We start from the raw sequence: 22,378 nt of genomic DNA, 5'->3' as shown, positions 1-22,378 counted from the left end.
TCAAATATACTCACGGACTGCTTAAATTCATTTAATTGCATCTGGAGACTCTGGGCTTTGTCAAGTTCCTTTTTCATTTCACCCACATTTCGTTTGAATTCTGTGACCTCTAAGCGCAGTGAGCGGCGCTCCACTTCGGCTGCGTGCAGTCTTTGTGTAAATCCAAATATTTGCTTCTGTAATGATGTTGTGCTTTTCTGTTGGTAAGCAAAGACAATATTATATACAGTAACTACAGATTCATTAATAAATTGATAGCAATGATCATTCTTCCAAATTAAATGTAACTTAGGTTATACAGAAAACAATATGCGCTATTACCGAAACTCAGAGATAAGTTTTATTTCTTTATGAGACAATAATTTGACTCCTATGAAATGAACAACTAAATAAAAGAAATAATCTAAACGGCTAGAAAATTGACTTGACAGTTGTTTATACTGCATGTAATTCTTTTGCAGTTTCCTTAGAAAGAACAGTAAATTCAGATCTAATGCCAGAACTTTTGTATTTTGATATTTTAGATGTTTATTTGGAAGTGCTTTTATTTTATTAAAAGTTTTCTTAAAATCTAAAGGAAATCTAAATACATTTGTGTACAACTAACTTAAATTACAAATAAGTTCGAGTCAAAATTTCATTGGTAAGTCCTGAGGTCACTATTACATGAAACTGCACACATACCATAATGGGCACGTGACTACGCAGACCGTATTTCAGGGCCAGCGTGTTTACTTTATGAAGTCCGCGGGCCAACCTCTGAACCAGGGAATCTTTTTCTATATATGTAATGCTCCTGCTGTGCAGAGGTATACTCTCCATCGCCAGGCTAATTTTATCCATGAGTTTTGCAAAAGAATTCTTGGCTGCACCTATGAGTAAATGTCCACAAATTCTGGAATTTGGATCTTTAAAGAAAATTTTAAAAAAAGATGGACAAAAATGTGAATCATCTCTTGCTCATTTCACAACAATGTCAATCACAATACAATAAGAATTATGTATTTCCCATTCACCTGTGGTAATTCATTCAAAAATGTCCCCCACCACATTAATTTTCACTATGAATAAAGGAATTCAGAAAATGGCTCACCTACTAAACAATCTATGTAACGAAAGTCTGCATGTATTAACAGTAAATCATTCACCCTGAACACTATCCCGCTAAAAATTCATCACGCTTTTCTTTGTTTTAGAACCTAACATAAATTCATTTTCTGTTTACTACTACTGAAACCTGTTACCTTAATGCCATACTATTTATAGTCTCAGACAAGAAAATATAATTTGCCTTAGTCCGAGGCAATTAAAATTTTACAACTACAATTACTTATTTCCCAACAGGATTTCGGTAATCATCCTTCTCATATAATGGACTTAAGGTCCCAGCATATCCAACATGGCCTGCTTACTGCTAGATTCATCAGGTCTGTAATTAATAATTATGTTTAATGTTGATAAATAAAATTGTCAGTGCTCTTTCTACTAACTGGTATTCCAGATAACAGTTAATAGGTTTATTTATGCCTTAATAAAAGTCATGTAATTTAGTTTTCCCTCTGCTAGGCTGGTCTTAATCTGTCATTACTTGTCTTATGATACTATTCGTGTAAAATGACAAGTATGGAGAGATTATTTAAATTCAGTAGTATACCATTTTACATTTCAAGAGCTTCTGCTGTTAATTTAAATCTTTCTTTACATCATAAGCACAAAAAGCAAATTTGGCCAACAGAAAAAACATTTTATAATTGTGAGAATACATATGGTTTAACACTAAACAGCAACATAGATGGTGGTCCATCAGTGGTTTTCTGTGTCATAAAGAACCTTCTCATAGAGGCCTTCTGTTCTAAAATTTGAGTTTTGTTCCATTTCCTTTATTCCTCAATGTATAAAAGAAAGGCAAATTTTAAAATTTATGCAGCAGTCAGAATTTGAAACCCACACTACTAGGAGTTATACATAAAATAGAAATTATTAATTGGATAAACATATAATATCCTCTATTTAAAATTTATTGCTATCAGTTATTGATGCATTGAGTTGTAAAAATATAACATAATAAAGTTTAATTTTAAACACTACTCATCATAAACATACTCACTGAGAATCCCATGGGCAGAGGCATACAAAAAAATAATAATAATTAAAATACACAGTCCTTTAGGGGTCCCTGGGTGGCACAAACAGTTAAGTGCTCGACTACTGGCCAAACGGTTGGCAGTTCAAACTCACCAAGTGGCACCTTGGAAGACAGGCCTGGTGATCTGCTTTCAAAAGGTCACAGCCTTGAAAACCCTATGGAGCAGTTCTACTCTGCACACATGGGGTCACCCATGGGGTCACCATGAGTCACAATCAACTCAACGGCAACTGACGACAACAACATAACCCTTTTGTTAACAATCATATTCCTTAAGTAAATCATGAAGTAAAAAAACTTAGCAGTTTTACTATATTTTATGCAAATAACATGTGCCTTCTACATCTGTTTTCCAACTGCTCCTTCCTCCCCCTGTGCGGTTATTTTCAAAACTGCATTCTGCTAATTTTTTTACAGCAACATGTAAAAAAATTAGCATAGCAGCACTTATGAAAATACCCAGTGGGGGGAGGGAGTGGTTGGCAAACAAGCGTAGAGGGCATGCATTACCTGCATAAAAATACAGGCTGTACCAATCAACATATAGTGCAGAACACCGAGCTTAAAGAATTACTATAGTATGCATTAAATAGGTTGCTGTTAAATGAATCAACAAACAGTAAAATATACATTGTCTATAACCTTTAATATATCATTCCAATACCTAATTTATGTATTCTGTGTTTTCCCAATTAGCTTGGCAAATCCTTAACTATGTCTTTTTCATTTTAGTATATACTTTTTTTATCTTCACTGTGCCAGCTTAGCACATGTGGATATTTTTTAAGTGTTTGTTGGATTAATTATATTTCTTTTTACTCCCATAGCAGTTACAACAATCCTGAATACATGAATCTATTCAATAATACCAAGAGAAATTAATTAACAGTAACTGTTATGAAATGTCAAAAGTTATTCTTTTTAAATAAACTACATAAAAAATTCATCATTTTAGGAAATTTTCAGGAATATAACAATAATAAAATTTTCACAGGTAAAAAGCCTTTAAAGGCAAATAATGACAACTCAATTTTAATGAATAGGGGTTTTTTACTATATCACAGAAATGTGTTTGTGTAGACACTGACCACTCTGAAGGGTGAAATGAACTGACAACATAATTCCACAAGGCATTCTTCTGAATTCTTACGAAGTGGGAAAGAGACATATACTCTAAGTTCCTGAATGCTGACTATCAATGAGTTACAGAAAGAGCACTAAATAATTTATGCGAATGAGTAAGAAAAGTTTTTACAATATAGTTCACATTATACAGTATAGAATGCAATTAATTCTATATGAAATAAATGAAGAAACAATAAAACCTCCAGTGACGTAGCTGTGGAATTATTTGTATAATGACACAGAAACGAGAGAAAGGAATAAGGTGACTAAATTTCCTCCTGTTTAAACATGTCTAGGATGTTTTAAATGTTTAGTTTGTTAATTTAACAAATTCTTGGTTTTGTTAAATACATTTGTTAATCACCCTCCCCCTATTTCATAGCATGTTGTCTTCCATGAAATAAACGGACCGTATATTCTGACATTAGTTCCTCAATGAAGGGGCAGATTTGCAGGTGCAGGATTAAAATCTTCAAAAGGAACTGATAAAGAATTGTTTTGACCAGTAGTTCTAAATCTGTCAGATACAGATGTCAGGGAAGGAGAGAGGATTTGAAAAGCTATTGCAAAGGTTCCATTTTCAACTGCAGTAACCTTGCCATTTGGATATTTATTTTGCCAAAGAAAAAAAAGAAAGAGCATGAATAATGTTTGCTTATGACATTGTCAGTAATAAAATTAAAAGTCCTTTAAAAATATAACAGAATTCAACTGCTCCTAAAAACACAATTAGCAGGTAGGGACAGAGTAGTCTATAGTATTTTTTCTTATTAAAAAGGAGTCCTCATACTCAGAAAGATGAGAAACACTCCCAAAAAGGGGGCACTGTACATCTAATTGAGTAATGGGAGTCCCTGGTGGTGCAAATGGTTAAGTGCTGTACTACTAAATGAAAGGTTGGCAGTTCAAATCCACCCAGAGGCACCTCGAAAGCAAGTCCTGATGATCTGCTTCCAAAAGGTCACAGCCTTGAAAACCCTATGGAGCAGTTCTACTCTGCACACATGGGGTCGTCACAAGTCACAAGCAACTCCATGGTAACTAACGACAACAAATGGGTAGTCTTAACTGCATTAAATTCTGACACAGTTCTACAGACTTGGTAACATTTTGTCATCCTTGACATCTCCATCTCCTTTAATATCTCCACCACCTCCTGTCCTTAGCATCTTTCCAATCTTGTTACCATGGTGATATCTCACCTATATTATCACAACAATCTCCCTATTCTTCTCCAGTCTTGACTCTCTTCAATCCATCCTCCACACTGTAGAGTGACTTCTAAAACACAAACAGGATTTTGTCACATTGTCTGCTTTTCAGCCTCAGTGACTCCCTTCAAATCTAGGAATAAATCTCAGACTCCTTAAAACATGGCTCAGAAGGTACCACATGATCTGGCACCTGTATATGTTCCCAGGAACATCTTTCACCATCATCCCCTTTATACTCCTCTTAAGTGATCCTAACACATCACAATTTCAAAGCATCTTCTCTGTAAATTTACACTTGTGTCTCCAAGCTGCTAATAATTTGGGAAATATGAATGTAGACATCACTTTTCAAACTTGACAGCAAACCATTACAATAAGATGTTTGCATCAAAGCAGTGTGCTAATCTTAAAAAAACAGTGAAAACAGCCCAGAAAACTACTGGAAAAAAAAAAAAAAAAAAAAAAGGAATGAGATAGGATCTGCCTTACCATATTTTAAAACATATTTTAAAGATATACTCATGAAAAGAGCAGTATGATACTGGTACAAGAAGAGATAGGGAAACTAACAGAGTGAAGAGACAGAAAATAGATCCAAGTACTTGTAGTAATACATGATAAATGCCATATTTTTAACTCAATGAGGAAAAAGACAGATTACTGAATAAAAAGTACTGAGGCTAGCTCATCATCTGGACACTAATAAAACTGAATCATTTCCATACTGCTCACACTAAAAAAAAAAAAAAAAAATCAAGATAAGCCCAAGATATAATGTAAGACTTGCAAGTACAGACTAAAATATGAGCAATACAACCTTGAAGTAAGGCTCTACTTTCTAAGTAAATTATCAAAAGAAAAACTATAAATGATTAATAATTTTAACTGTATAAAAATACTACATACAAAATTAAAACACAAACTAGAAAAATTGCTTATATATGACATCAACATCAATATCCATCAACAGGAGATTCACTGAGTAAATTACTGGAACATTTATATAATGAAATAGTATGTAACCAGATACAGTTAATGATAAAGACCTATCTTATTGACATTGAAATATGTTCATTATCCACTGAGTGGAAAAACAAATTACAAGAAGTCATGATTATATGATTTTCTCATGTAAAACTACATGTGTTTGCATCTGTACATATATTTAAACTTATGTATACAAGATCTGTAGAAATCATCAAAGTGTTAAGAATGGATGGAACCCTTTGGGTGATTTTTACTTTCTTTTCTGAAGGTTTCTGTACGATGTGAAGTTTTTACACTGAGTGTAAGCACTTTTACAGAAATAACAAAACTATTTTAAAAAGCACTGTATGCTACCTTCCTCACTCAATGATTAAACAGCTAGCTGTAGAGTAGCTCATATGTATAAGGCACTGTGATAGGCAATGGGAAGAAGGGACTCATAACAGTGATTAAGAATCAATAGCTCTTGTTTCTATCAGTATTACTTATAATAATTATTATTTATAATAATAAATAAAGCAATATAAATTTCCAGCAATAGGACTACTCAAGAAATTAAAACATTTATTTCCAAGCAATAAAAGAGGTAAGTAGACCTCTCTCTTGACTTAGACAAATGATATTTCAGAATGATCATCTAAAACAGGTGTTCCTAATTGTTTTTGTGCTGTGGACACCTTTGGTAGTCTAGTGATGCCTATGGACCCCCTTCTCAGAATAATCATTTTAAATGCATAAATCAAAATATGGAGGATTACAAAGCAAACAAATTTTGTTGATTATGCTTATCAAAATATTTTGTTTGATTATTAATGCATCAAATGTAAGACATTACATTTAAAGCACAGAAAACTAAAAGTTAATTTTTTAAAGCCATATCATGGGGAAAGTTATTGCTTAGCAGAATAAGAACAATGAACTATGGGGTGGTCTTCAACAATGCCATAGACCTATTGTGTTGAACATCAAATTATTTTCTCCGTTTAAAAGTGATGAAAATCCTGACTCACAAAAATATACTGTTGCAAATATAATGAAGGCTTTCATAGTTCACTTTACAAGGAAGAGGTAGACTTCTCTCAAAAAAAATACGAGAATTCCAACTGCTCTGACAGGGATCACAAAAGAGGGTCCCAGATATAGCAGGAGAAAAATGTAGAACAAAATTCAAATTCACCAAAAAACAGAACCAGGTTACTAGCATGACAGAGACTGGAGGAACCCCCAAGACTATGGCCCCCGGACACCCCACTAACTCAGAACTGAAGCCACTCACGAAGTCAACCTTTCAGCCAAAGATTAGATAGGCCTATAAAACAAAAAACACATGGGAGGATAGTGCTTCTTAGTTCAATCAAGTACACAAGACCAAAGGGACAACACCTGCCCAAAAGCAGGTGTTCACGAGAAGGCAGGAAGGGACACGAAAACTGGATGAATGGACACACGGAACCCGGGATGCAAAGGAAAAAGGGGAGACTCATGACACAATGCAGGGATTGCAACCAATGTCACAAAAAATTTATAAATTTTTGAATGAGAAACTAATTTGCGCTGTAAACCTTCACCTAAAGCACAATAAAATAAAATTTAGAAAATCAGAATTCTCCAAGGCTTCTTAAATTAATATCAACTGTAGTAAATTTTTTGTCCTAAAGTCAATAAATTTATCTTTGGCTGGGTCAACATATTCGATACAAATTTACATCAAAAAGGAAAGTATTGTGAATCTATGCTTCAAATTAGATGCCATTTTGATAGAAGTAACTTTTGAAAGACATGTGAAATGCTTCCAGGCAGAGTACTCTTGTCAAACAAAGGAACAGAGAATTTTGTATTTAGGGAACACTGGAAAGCAATATAGATACGAACAACACAGAACCTCACTTTGATAAATAAACAATTACTGAGTGCAGAGTTGTCCTAATAAATAGCCAGCTATATCTCACTAGCATCCATCTGTATACAATAATACTGTTTACTTGACATGTATGAAATGGTTCTCATGATTTCTGATTAAAGATGGGCATAAACTATAACAGCAGCAACAACCGATTACAAGTTGAAAATATCTGTAATTTCTGTTGTTGTTATTAGGTACAGTCCAGTCGGTTCAGACTCATAGTGACCCTATGTACAACAGAAAGAAACACTGCCCAGTGCTACACCATCCTCATACTTCTTGCTATGTTTGAGCCCATTGTTGCAGCCACTATGTCAATCCATCTCACCAAGGGTCTTCCTCTTTTTTGCTGACCCTCTATTTTACCAAGCATGATGTCCTGCTCCAGGGACTGGTCCTTTCTGCTAACATGTCCAAAGTACATAAGACAAAATCTCACCATCCTTGCTTCCAAGGAGCATTCTGGCTGTACTTCTTCCAAGACAGACTTCGTTCTTATGGCAGCCCATTCAATATTCTTCACCAACACCATAATTCAAAGGTATCAATTCTTCTTCGGTCTTCCTTATTCATTATCCGGCTTTCACATGCATATGAGGCGACTGAAAACACCATGGCTTGGGTCAGGGGCATCTTAGTCCTTAAAGTGATTATCTTTGCTTTCGAACACTTCAAAGAGGTCTTTTGCAGCAGATTTGTCCAATGCAATACGAAATTTGATTTCCTGAATGCTACTTCCATGGGTGTTGATTGTGGATCCAAGTAAAATGAAATCCTTGAGAACTTCAATCTTTTCTCCGTTTATCATGATGTTGTTTATTGGTCCAGTCGTGAGGATTTTGTTTTTTTTTATGTTGAGATATAATCCATACTGAAGGCTATAGTCTTTGATCTTCATCAGTAAATGCTTCAAGACTTCTTCACTTTCAGCAAGTAAGGTTGTGTCATCTGCATATCACAGGTTATTAATGAGTCTTCCTCCAATCCTGATGCCCCATTCTTCTTCATATAGTCCAGCTTCTTAGATTATTTGCTCAGCATACAGACTGAATAAGTAGACTGAAAGGATACAACCTTGACACACACATTTCTTGATTTTAAACCATGCAATATCCCCTTGTTCTTTTCAAACAACTGCCTCTTGGTCTATGTACAGGTTCCACGTGAACACGACTAAGTGTTCAGGAATTCCCATTCTTCACAATGTTATCCATAGTTTGTTATGATGCCCACAGTCAAATGCCTTTGCATAGTCAATAAAACAAAGGTAAACATCTTTCTGGTATTCTCTGCTTTCAGCCAAGATCCATCTGACATCAGCAATGATATCTCTTGTTCCAAGTCCTCTTCTGAATCCAGCTTGAATTTCTGGTAGTTCCCTGTCAATGTACCGCTGCACCTATTTTTGAATGATCTTCAGCAAAATTTTACTTGTGTGTAATATTAATGATATTGTTCGATAATTTCTGCATTCTGTTGGATCACCTTTCTTTGAAATGGGCACATATATGGATCTCTTCCAGTCAGTTGGCCAGGTAGCTGTCCTCCAAATTTCTTGGCACAGACAAATGAGAGCTTCCAGCATTCCATCCGTTTGTTGAAACATCTCAATTGGTATTCTGTCAATTCCTGGAGCCTTGTTTATCTGTGCAGCTCCAAATTCTTCCTTCAATACCACTGGTTCTTCATCATATGCTACCTCCTGAAATGGCTGAATGTCAACTGATTCATTTTGGTACACTAACTCTGTGTATTCCTTCCATCTTCTTTTAATCTTTCCTGCATCATTCAATATTTTGCACATAGAATCTTTCAATATTGCAACTCGAGGACTGAAATTTTTTCTTCAGTTTTTTCAGCTTGAGAAATGCCAAATGTATTCTTCCCTTTTGTTTTTCTACTTCCAGATCTCTGCACATGTCATTATAATACTTTACTTTGGCTTCTCAAGCCGCCCTTGGAAATCTGTTTGGCTCTTTTACTTCATCATTTCTTCCATTCACTTTGGCTGCTCTACGGTCAAGGGCAAGTTTCAGAGTCTCTTCTGACATCCATTTTGGTCTTTTCTTTCTTTCTTGTCTTTTTAATGACCTTTTGCTTTCTTCATGTTTTATGTCCTTGATGTCATCCCACAACTCGTCTGGTCTTCAGTCATTAGTGTTCAATGTGTCTTTTCTTGAGATGGTTTCTGAATTCACGTGGGATATACTCACGGTCTTACTTTGGCTCTCCTGGACTTGTTTTAATTCTCTTCAGCTTTAACTTAAACTTGCGTATGAGCAATTGATGGTCTGTTCGCCAGTTGGCCTCTGGCCTTGTTCTGACGGATGATATTGAGTTTCTCCAACGTCTCTTTCCACAGATGTAGTCAATTTGATTCCTGTTTATTCCATCTGGTCACGCCCACATATATAGTCACCAGTTATGTTGTTGAAAAAAGATATTTCCACTAAATAGGTCTTTGATCTTGCAAAATTCTAGCACACGATCTCCAGCATTGTTTCTATCACCAAGGCCATATTTTCCAACTACCAGTCCTTCTTCGTTTCCAACTTTCACATTCCAATCACCAGTAATTATGCTTCCTGATTACATGTTTGATCAATTTCAGACTGCAGAAGGTTTAAAAATCTTCAATTTCCTCATCTTTGGCCTTAAATTGTTGGTGCATAAATTTGAATAATAATCATATTAACTGGTCTACCTTGTACCAAAACTCTTTTCTGTCGAGTAGATTCCAACTCATAGCAACCCTATAGGACAGAGTAGAACAGCCCTATAGGATTTCCAAAGAGCAGCTGGTGAATTCGAACAGCCAACCCTCTGGTTAGCAGCCAAAAACCACTGCATCACCAGGGCTTCTTGGAGGCATATGGGTATTATTCTATCACAGACAGCATTATACTTCAGGATAGATCTTGAAATGTTCTTTTTGATGATGAATGTGATGCTGTTCCTCTTCAGTTTGTCATTCCCAGCGTAGTAGATCATATGATTGTCCAATTCAAAATGGCCAATACCAGTCCATTTTATCTCACTAACACCTAGGATATCAGTCTTCACGTGTTCCATTTCATTTCTGACAACTTCTAATTTTCCTAGATTCATACTTTATACATTCCACATCCCAATTATTAAATGGATATTTACAGCTGTTTCTTCTCATTCTGAGTCATGCCACATCAGCAGATGAAGGTCCCGAAAGCTTTACTACAACTACGTCATTAAGGTCGACTCTACTTTGAGGAGGCAGCTCTTCCCCAGTCGTATTTTGAGTGCCTTCCAACCTGGAGGGGCTCTTCTCCCAGCTCTATATCAGACAATACTCCTGCTATTCATAAGTTTTTCTGGCCAGGTCCTTCTTCCTCATCTGTTAGTGACAAGATTTCTATTAGTGACAAAGTCACTATACCGCTAATATTATCATGGTCTGTCATCACCATTCATAATTAAAGGAAATGTTAGTGGTTAGTGAAAGAAGATACAGTTTTTTTCTTCCAAATCCACAGACCTCCTCCTCATTCTTATCTCTATCCATGGACCTTTTTGGGTGACGAGCTCTTTGAAGACCAGGTTAAGAGATCCCTTATCTAAGGAATATACTAGTCAATTATAAATCTATATTGTTGAGCCTCTGTCTCCATGTCAACTTAGATAACAAGAAAACTACATATCTGAACTACTTCAGAGAAATATAGTATAATATTATGCTCTCACTTCACTGAAGATGAATATAAGTAACAGTGACAAAAAAAACTTCTTGATCTTTCATGAAGTTGCTTTTATAGACAGAAATTGTGATATTATTCAACTTTTCCAACATGAGAATCCATCTAATAAAGTCCTCTTAAAATTTAGTGTCAGAAAGAAAGTTTGTTCCATATGCTTTGAGACATGAGAGAGCATGTCATGTCTGGGGAACAATAAGCAGTTCAGTCTGGCTAAAAGGTAGCTTTATTAATGAGAGCACTGGGAGGTGAGATAGTACAAAGAGGTGAGAATCAGGTCAGGAACGGTCTTGTATACCTAGCTAAAGAGTTTGAAATTCATAAAAAATGGAAAATAATACTGTTGCTGATATTGAGGACAAAGACACATTACAGACCAAGCATGGCTTACATGTATGAACTCATTTAACCCTCGCAACAACCCAGTAAGACAAGTACTATGACTACAGTCATTTTAAATGATTACTGAGGGAAAAAGAACAATGCAAAGCAGTGTCAACAGAATGAAAAACAAACAAAACAACTCAAAAGAAATACTCAAAAATATTAATCATATCTTTGGATAGGGAGATTACAAACGATTAAAATTTACTTCCTTATACTCTTCAATACTTTATAAATGTTCTACAAAAAGCTGTTGTTACTCCTATAACCCTCCTCTATATCACTGCTTTGCTAAATGCATTGTATTTAGAGTGGCACAGTGCATGGAACATACTGAAAGAATCCAAGAGTGGAAGTGTGAGACCCATTAGGAGACTAAGAAAGTGACATGTGCAAAAAATAATGAATTAAGAACACAGCAATGGGGGAAAAAAATTAGACCAATAAGAAATATAGAATATAGAGAATAAAGAGTAAGAATAAGAACAAGTTATGGTGACTCAGTCCCTGACTTTGAGGTATTACTTGATGAATGGTCATGCCAATTATAAAGACAGAAAATTCAAAAGGAGGTTTTGGGACAAAGAAGATGAGTAAAATTTTGAACATGCTGAGTTTGAGGACTATGTACATATGCTTAAAGTTTAGGAATGAGGTCTGGGCTAAAGATAAGGTTTGGGAGTCATCAGCATATAGGTGGTAAATAAAGCCCTGGCAATAAACGGAACTTCTCAGGAGTACAAGGAGTAAAAACATGGCTAAAGAGCCATAGGATACACACACACTGAAGGGACAGGTTCAAAAGAGTCCATGAAGGACACTATCTAAACGGAAGGAAAAGAAACACGAGGGGTGCCATCGGCATCAATGGAGTCCAGAATAAGAAGTGACCAATAATGTCAAATGCCACAGAGAGGACAAGTAGGACAGTGGTCTTCAAACTTGCTCACTAATGTACCCCATAATTAAAAAAAAAAAAACTACGTATTATGGTAGGCAGAATAATGGCCCCCCAGGGATGTCCACATCCTCATCCCCATAACCTGTAAAAATGTTATGTTACATGTGGGAAATAAGGTTGCAGATGGAACTGAAGTTGCTAATGAACTGATCTTAAAATAGGGAGGTTATCCTGGATTGTTTGGGTGGGCTCAATGTAACCACAAGTAGGAAAGGGAGACAGATAAGGAGTTCAGAGTCAGAGAGAGATCAGAAGATGTTCTGCTGCTGGCTTTGAAGATGGAGGATGGGGCTACAAGCCAAGGAATGCAGATGGCTGCTAGAACCTGGAAAAGGCAAGGAAACAGATTCTCCCCTAGAGCCTCCCGAAGGAACACAGCTCTGCTGACACCTTGATTTTAGCACAATGAGACCCATTTCAGACTTCTGACCTCCAGAACTGTCAGATAATAAATTTGCATTGTTTCAAGCCATTAAGATTGTGGTGAATAGTTACAGCAACAGTAGGGAACTGACACATGCTCTCACACATTTTTAAGTTGACATCTAAAATTTTTCATCATATGTTTAACCAACTGTAAAGCACATCATTTCTGAAATATTATAAATATTAACTTTTTAAAAAAACTATTACATCACTCCTTCAAATCTATTCAATAGAATCTAAATAACAAGGATATTTGGCACTTACCATCATCCATTTTAAAATTATATGAACAAGATCTTCTTAAACAATCATAAATTTTACCTCATTTGTTTTCTCCATGATCTCATAATTCAACCCTCTTCCTCTATATGAAGCCCTCGTGGTGCAGTGGTTAAGAGCTCAGCTGCTAACCAAAAAAGGCTGGCAGTTCAAATCCACCAGCTGCTCCTTAGAAACCCTACGGGGCAGTTCTACTCTGTCCTATAGGGTCACTATGAGTTGAAATCAACTTGACGGCAACAGGTTTGGTTTTTTTTTTCCTCTACTTAATATACAACATAGAACTGACTACCCTATCATAATTTTCTGTAATAAAAACATGCATATAAATTAAAATTTAAAATATTTTCATTTCCTGTGACCATAAGGCTCTATATGTTACAACTAAGTCATTATATTTGTTACTTATATACCACTGATCTAAACAACACAGAAGTATTAATTTTTGATAATTATTAAACAGAAATTAAATCTTTATTTTAAATGCACCTCTTAATAAGGTAGATATAGCTATATTTTTCCTAATTAATTCAGGTAACCATGGATTAATGTTACTTACTGCAGGAATGAGATAGGTTTAGCCTCAATTCTCTACCTATTTTTGGATTTTATAAGTGTAAGCACAAAATACACTGTTTACATGAAAAAGTAGATAGAAACAGAAGGAGTATTTTTATACCAACATCACTGAATTCCTTGAACTCCATTAGAGACATGCGCTAAAATTCACTGATGATCTAACATCAAAAATTATTTTTAATGCCCTCTCTGCTGAGACCTCAATTAGTTTCTTTTCAATTTTGCTGAAAGCAAAGAACTAAAACCACCAAACTTCCAAAAGGACTTGGTACACACTCATTTGAGTCATTCATTTCCTCAACTGGCATATAACAGTAAGGGTTCTAGCAGGAAACAGATGGTACATTCAAATAAGGACATTTTGAGGATGGTTTAATAAACAGACCATTTGCAAAGATTGGGATGGCGTATAGGAAAAACACAGTGGATAGTAACATACCACTAGTACCTGTGGAGTTGTTAACAATTCCAAGGCCTAAAATGGAGAGGGAGAAAATTGTTCTGAAAAAGAAAGGCGGAGCCCCAAGGAGAAGGCTGCCTTCAGAGGCAACCCTGCAAGGAGAGACCCAGGGAATGTGCATTCTGGGTCTCACCTGATTCTTTCCCTTTGATCTCCTGGAAGCCAGAGGGTACGGGAGCCCATCAGAGTGGTATATATAAGTTAGCTTCTCCCAGGCTGGAATATAATGGAAAATGGATCTGGAGAGGCAAAGGAAAGACATCTGGCCCTGTTTGGTGCCCTGGGAACTTCTACACTCTAAAGCAGCAGCATAGTGAGCAGATGTAGAGAACGGACTTTGTAGCCAGTCTGCCTGGGTTCAAATTCTAGTTGTGTGACTTAAGGCAAGTTTCTTACATTCTTTGTGTCTCATCTTCCTCATCTATAAAATGGGGGTAAAAATAATACACTCAAAAGGTTACTGGGAAGATTAAATAAACGAGTTAATATTTATCAAGTACTTAGAACATAGTAAATCCTTGCTAAATAAAAATACATAAATAATGTATCTAAGAAGATTTGCAATAAGTGGTTTGCCTTTATTTTGATAAACAGTGGAAAGACAACTGAAATGAGACCTAAGAACAGACATGATAACTATACTGCATCCTCAGGTAGATCAGTTATAGGTTAAAATATTATCAAATCTGAGGATTTAGAAATTTCTTTCCTTAAAATTATCTGTAGCTTCGAGAGACTTTGCATACCCTAGTTGGAGTATCCCTGAAGTTGGACATGTACTAGAAACCATAATAGATCTAAACTCATAATACTTCACACTCCTGATTATCTCAGTCACCAGAAGACACCCAGACTCATAGGTCATCCCTCTCCACCTACAATCAACCGTTGAAAAACACAGTGTTTCCCCAAATGTGACACTATTGCTCACATCCCTAAGCTACCCTGCAAGCCCTTCCACTGAGACCTACAGAGCTTTTGGTCACCTTCAGTAACATTCTCTCTATCCTCAACTTCCTATCCAAACATTCCATTTACCTTCTTGCTCTAACAGAAATGTGGTTAACTCAAGGACATTGCTTTCACTACTATTGCTATTTTTTTTTCCTCAAATATTTCCTGGGGGCCTGAAGTTCTCCTTTCCCTTCACTGTCCATGCCACCAACTACCCTACTTGTTCAGTAACCTACCAGTTGGCTCCCTTCATTCCTTAAAAACTTAAGCACCATTGTCTCTACTACCATTCATAATCATTAGTGATAACAATATCCACATAAGACAAATCTCTCAAATCCTGGGTCTCTAAGTTCCTTGACCTCTTTGTCTCCAATCATCTTGTCATTCACCTTCACCTCAGCCACCTCTCCTATATTCATATCCTAAACTTTAGTATTACCCTTCCATATCTCAATATCAAGCATCCCAGGCTCCAACCATCACTTCCTACCTTTCCACCTGAGTCCCTCCGGTACTCTTCAACAATTCATCCCTGCATGCTCCTCCCACTCCAGAACCTACACTCCACTGGCCTCACATTTTCACAACCCCTCACCTTTTCCAAATCCTCACTTCCTTCCTCACCCAGTTCAGAGTCTACTGTTCATCATTATTGCCGAGAACTCTAAAGGATCTGAGATTTGACCCCACTTTCAAGGAAAAACATTAGTCTGCCACAAATTCATGGATGCTGGCAGGAGACACGAGACTCTTGGGTAAGAGACAAGTGGCTTTATTACTCACAGCACAGGAAGCAGCCTGTGCTTCGTGTTCACATCAGTTCCCCTTGCCACTCCCCGCAACCCCAAGTACCCAACTGGATGCTCTGCCTATAGTGGTTCTGCATCACTGCCGAGGAATCCAGAGCTTACAAAATCCAAAACTTTTCTAATGGGTTGCAAACAAACCTATTCAATCTTTGCCCTGGTGGGAGACATTATCTTTATTATACTGGACAGTAAACAAACCTGCCCTCCTCTCTGGAGGGAGACACTATCTTTATAGTCATAGGCTGTTCCCTGTATAAACATCCTTAAAAAGATGGTCTGCAACAAAACCTGTCAGTGCCCCTACTCACAAGACATGCAGAAACATGAAAGACCCACGGAGAATTTTCTCCCAACAATTATAACTACTCTCTTGAATTTACATTCAATTTCCTTGCCTGTCTTTCCTCTCCATTGTACTTACCTGGCAAAACCCCACCCTGGTTAAACCCAACTCTCTACCTTCTTTGCACTGGTATCCAAGCAGCTGAACACCTAATGAACTTATCCTCCCACTTTCCTAGATGACTATTGATCGTTTTCTCCTCCCTCCTCAAACCATGATAACATCACCTTCCTCCATCTCAACTGATGATCTTGCTTATTTCACTGAAAAACAGAAGCAGGGAGAAAAGAACTTTCCCATACATTGGCTACCAAATCTACCAATCTACCTGCTTATTTTCCCACTCTCTTAGATGACTATTGATCATTTTCTCCTCCCTCCTCAAACCATGATAACATCACCTTCCTCCATCCCAACTGATGATCTTGCTTATTTCACTGAGAAACAGAAGCAGGGAGAAAAGAACTTTCCCTTACATTGACTACCAAATCTACCAACCTACCTGCATCTGTATGCATATATCCTGCCTTCCCTCCTATTACAAGGCCTGAACTGTTCGTGCCAACTTCCCCGTCTTTCTGTGCACTGGGTCCAGCAAAAAGATGTGTACACAAATGTTCTAGAACCTTTATCGTAACAGCCAGAAGTAGATACAACCTTAATACCCATCAATAGGTGAATGAATGAACAAACTGTTGCATATCCACAGAATGAAATGCTACTCGGCAATAAACAGGAGCAAACTACAGATATAGGCAACACAGATGAATCTTACAAACATTATGCTAAGCAGAAGAATCCAGACATAGAGAATACATACTATATGACTTCAAGTTTATGAAATTCTTGTACAGGTAAAACTAAAATGACAGAAAGGAGATCAGTGGTTGTGTTAGGCTAGGAGTAGGTGGGGTGATTGACTGCAAAGAGGGTAAAGGAAATGTTCTATGTATTTTCTGGTATACATTGTAGTGTATACATTTTTCAAAACTCATCAGATTTTACAGATAAAATGTATATATTTTATTGCATGTAAATTATACCCAATATATTTTACATAAGAAGAAGAGTCCTATGTCTGATATTATTGAGAATGTTGTTGATTCTATCACATAATGTCCCTTTCAATTGAGAGCTGTAAAAGAAATACCTATGTAATCTTAGTCCAAGGATGTCTGTCTGTATTTCTTCTAAGCTTTTGAGTTTTCTTCTATGGACATCGCTGGCAATTGAAATCTGAGACCCAAATCTGAACACAAGTTGGCAGGCCATCATGGTTAGCTTTTTCAGCTTCATTCTTAGCTCAAATTTGCTTCTACCTTCTGTTGCTTAAGTTTTAGTGGATATAGAATAGTTATATTTTACAAATACCTGTAAGTTTCCATAATTTTTTTTTCTGGAACAAAGTGGGGTTAAAATAATACTTCTAAATACACATATAATATTTTAATAAAGAGTTGAGAAAAAGTTTTCTTTTGTTATTTTACAACAACCTGGTAAAATGCAGGAACATGAAAGACACGTGGAGAACTTTCTCCTAATAATTATAACTACTCTCTTAATATACATTCAACCTCCTTGCCTATCTTTCCTCTCCATTGTACATCAGACTGTTGCTTTCTTAGATAATTTCTGGATATTCAACCTACCTTTCTAAGAAAAGGTTTCAGGCTCTTAGAAGATTCCAAGAAACTACTCATAAATTGCAAAATGTGTTATAGCCCCATTTATGGTTCCTACAATTTTTTTTATTTTGTACATTATTTTAGACCTGCATCAATAAATTTATTCTATAAAAGCTGTGACACTGAAAATTTTACACAGTCATGAACAATCACTTCAAAAAGGATAAATTATTCTTTAAAAATTTCAAAAATTGTTCTTAGAAACTATAAGTTAAGAAATATTTATTTAAAAAACAAAATATCTGTTCACTATAAAATTCTTTTATCTTTTCTGTATGTTTGAATTTTTCACAATGAAATATTTGAAAAAAATGAGAGATGTAAAAATAACAATAATAAAATCCAAAATTAAAAAAATCAGTAAGTTAAAAGTGGCTCCCTAAAACAGACACTAGTAGCTGAAGTACCAGAAATGATACATCGTCAGATCACACTTGTTTAATTCCAGGTGTGAGTAAAGTTATGGTAATAACAAAATCCTCTAAATCATTGCTTCATAAACTTTACTGTGCATATGAATCACCGAAGAATCTTGTTAATGAAGATTCGTATTGAGTAGGTCTGGTGTGGTGTGTGAGATTCTGCATTTTTAACAGATTCCCAGTTGATGCTGATGCTGCTGGTCCACAGATCCCATTTAGAGTAGTAAGGCTCTTGGTGGTTTTTAATATTTATTCAGTAAAGTATTAAAATTTTTAAATATATACCAATAACTGCTTATTAATACAAATAACTTTACTTACTGCTTTGAAATTCCTAGATATGAAACCTCAAATGTTATGTTGAACACAATCTACCCTTCTGAGTTTTGCCTCAAAGAATTGGAATGACTTCTAGAAAGTTAACTCAAAGTATGCAATGAAATAAAGAGTTCTGAGTAGTGCTAGCAGGGGCAAATTTGGGTCATCTATCTTCTAGAAAATTAGGATTCAAATAGAAAGGAAATGTGTAACAAAATGTATATACATTCTATTCATATTCATCTACTCCTGTATTGGTTTATAGATATTTCAAAGCAAATCAGCACATTTGTTTCTATCTTGAGAAATTCTGTCTGGACCAGTCATATCAGAATCTTCAGCTGTCTAAAGGGTTCTTTAGTCCATACCCGTAATGACTGATATCCCAGCCCTTCGGTGGAAGTAACAGTCTCCCCTGTTTGAGGTAAATGATCTCGTGCAGGCACACCATTTGGATACCTGGAAGAGGTAATTTATCTCAAGTGGGCAAACACTTTAATGAAAGCAAGAAGGTTGCCACCTGTCCAGTATTTCCAGAGGCAACATGGAAACTGGGGTCTTTGCCCAGTGCCTATAAATTCATCGATAAAGTTTAAAAAGGTAAAAGGGGCAACCACCTTCAGCACTTTCTAAGCAGCAAATTCAAGGTAGCATTACTGAACGTCCATTTTATGAAAAGTTGAAAAACAGTGCACAAGAAATAAAACATTTATTGGGCATTTATGTATATATACAAAGTACTTGATTAAGTGGGCCACATTTATTCCTCATAATAACCCTATGAGCCAGAAACTTTTATTAGTCAAATTTTAAAGATGAGGATATTGAGGCTGAAGAAGGATTAAGTAAATCATACAATTAGTAAACAGTGGAGCCCAAATTCAAATCCAGAGTCCAAGTTCTTGATCATATCCAACATATTTAAGAGTAAATTCTCTCTCTCAGATAGTTAATAGTATGCATATAAATCAGAATTTAAATAGATTTGCACCTATTTTTTAAAGAGGAACTTACTATATTTTTTTTAACCTTAGAACAAAGATAATACAAGAAGCAATCCAGTTACTATTTAATATATTAAAAGCTACTACCTGGTATTGGCATACATGCATCACAGTTTTCCTGAGGCTAAAAAGAAAATATGACAATGATGCAAAAGATATGAAGTCTTCACATTTAAAATGGTTTAAATTTTCAACAAGTTCTTCAGAAAGAAAAGAGAAACCTCATTAAAAGTATCTTCTCTCACTTTAGAATTTCATATTATTTCCTAAATAGACTTCCCCAAGATCTTGCTATTTTAGCTTTCCACTAACTAGAAGAATTAAGATACTGCCCACAATTCTAAATGATTCAAAAATAAATTAATCAGTTTACAAATCAGAGCTGAGCTGATATTCCTTACGAAAGCAACCTATTATGAGATGGTGAAGCAAACTAGGAAATACTTAAATGATGGAATATTACTCAGACATTGAAAGTCATTCTGTAAAGGAACAGTAATAGAAATGGGAGAAATTCTCAAACACTTAAGACTTTTTAAAAAAAATTCGACTATCATAAAATGCCACAAGCAAAGTACAGCATCACTTCTCTGATGTTCTTGTCAAAGATGCATAACCTTAATCTAACCGTGAGGAAACACCCGATACACCAAATTGACAGACATTCCATAAATAACTGCTCTGTAAATCTTAAAGAGTGCCAAGATCATGAGGGTCAAGAAAAGACTGAGGAACTGTCCCACACTGAGAGACGAAAGAAATATGACTAAATGCAACACATAATTCTGACTTGGATCTGTTTGCTATCAAGGATATAGGTGGGACAACTAGTGAAAACTGAATGGGGTCTGGAGATAAGATGGTGGTAATGTACCAGTGTTGATTTCCTGGTGTTGACAGTTGTACTGTGGTTATATAGGAGGAAGTCCTTGTATGAAATTACACTAAAATACGACAGAGTGATGGGGTTTCAAGTCAGCAACTTGTTCTCAAACGGTTTAGCTAAAAAGAGAACACTACTCTGTACTTGCAACACTTCTTAAGTTGGAGGTTATTTCAAAATAATTTTTAAATGAGGATACAAAACAGTATGTACACTATGATATCACTGGTTAGTCTATGGGTGAATGGATGGATGGATAGATAAACACATTAAATAGATGAAAGAACATATACAAATGTTAACAGTAATTATTCCTGCATGATGAGAAAATATTTTTGTTTTGGTTATTGTTCTTTTCTGATTAATTTTGTTTTGAATCTTCTGAATTCACCAGTTTTCTCTTATAATGATAATAAGGAGATGGGAAGGCAAAAGGTCATACATGTTTTAAATAAAAATGAATCTTCCCTATTGCAGACACTGATTAGCTGACCCAAACCACTCACAAACCTGTCCTTCTCTCTTGCCAACATCCAGCTATCAAGCCAGGGATAACCACGTGACCCAGTTCAAGCCAAGGAAACAAGAGCAGAAGCCTGCTAGGTAGGCTTTTAGGAATTCTTTTTCCTTCCTAATAGAAAGGGACAGATTCAGCAGCTATAAGCCTTCACAGTTTTTAATAGCTTTTTTGAGGAATAATTCACATATCCTATCATCACCCATTTAAAATGTACAAATCAATGGTTTTTAGTTTAGTCACAGAGTTGTGCAACCATTGTCACAGTCAATTTTTATAATATTTTCATCATTCCCAAAATAAACCCTTTACCAGTCACTTACTATCACCTGCAAGCCCCTTGTGAGCCTTAGGTAACCACTACAGATTTGCCTAATCTAGACATTTAATGTAAGTGGAATTATACAATGTGTGATCTTTTGTGGCTGGCTTGTTTCACTTAGCATAAATTATAACACAAAATTCTTAAAATACATTGAATTTAGACTTTTATTTCAGACTACAAACTAAGTTGGTTGGGTTATACTGATAAATTAAATATGTATATTGTTTATCAACATCAATGGCTAGTTACAACCTAAATATAATCTTTAAATCATCAGTTTCCTTACAAGAGCCTAGATGTAGATATTATTATATTATTTGAAATCACAATAAATTATCTATATTTGCATATCAGAGTTCTCTAAAGAATTAAATTATCATTTCATTAATGCTTATAACATTTCACTAAGGAGGAAAGTTTAACAAGTCCATGATACTATTTTTACTATTAATGTGTCTAGAAGGATGACAATTAGTCCAATGACACAGCCTGATGTCACCATTTCTTCCAGGGTAGAGAAAACAGTTTTCACTGAACCTTTCATGCATATCACGTAATCTAAGATGAGTCACTGAAAAAAATAAACTTAAATCTTAGACCTTTGTAAATCTCTGATTATAGGTGGCTACACACCTGGTGGAAGGAGCAGACTACTCAAATTAACTCTATCTAAAAGAAATTAGAATAAATAAAAATACATCACCAAATGAGATAAAAAAAAATTTCTACTGGCTCAGTTCTTACTCAAACCTCTGAAATTTAGAACCAGAAGAAGAAATAAAGGAAGGCCAAAACATTTGAAAAAATATTGCCAGTAATACTTAATAAAACAGCTAACAATGAGCTTTCCATAAGGAAAACCAGATCACAAGTGACAAAAAAAATAAGGTGAATACATTCACCATGAAATGTCATTTGACTTC

At 35.6% G+C, this 22,378-nt stretch overlaps 1 protein-coding gene across 9 annotated transcripts in view; it reads right to left on the bottom strand.

The window, feature by feature from the left end:
- Positions 1-22,378, bottom strand: part of CCDC171 (coiled-coil domain containing 171) — a 299,366-nt gene that overhangs the window by 155,270 nt on the left and 121,718 nt on the right. For 8 of the 9 annotated variants that reach the window (XR_002823592.1, XM_023728627.1, XM_023728629.1 and 5 more), the window contains 2 exons: positions 685-908; positions 15-197 (listed from right to left, as the gene is read on the bottom strand). Coding sequence is in view for 8 of the 9 variants with exons in the window: in XM_023728627.1 (XP_023584395.1) it covers positions 15-197; positions 685-908 (407 nt within the window). In the remaining variant the exon portion in view is untranslated. The remainder of the gene's footprint in view (positions 1-14; positions 198-684; positions 909-22,378) is intronic. The other variant, XM_023728628.1, reaches the window with a different exon arrangement.

This window comes from Trichechus manatus, unplaced genomic scaffold (assembly GCF_000243295.1).
Source record: "Trichechus manatus latirostris isolate Lorelei unplaced genomic scaffold, TriManLat1.0 scaffold00025, whole genome shotgun sequence".
Lineage (NCBI taxonomy): Eukaryota > Metazoa > Chordata > Mammalia > Sirenia > Trichechidae > Trichechus > Trichechus manatus.
Note: the sequence above shows the minus strand (reverse complement) of the source record. Positions and strands in the feature narration are given on the sequence as shown.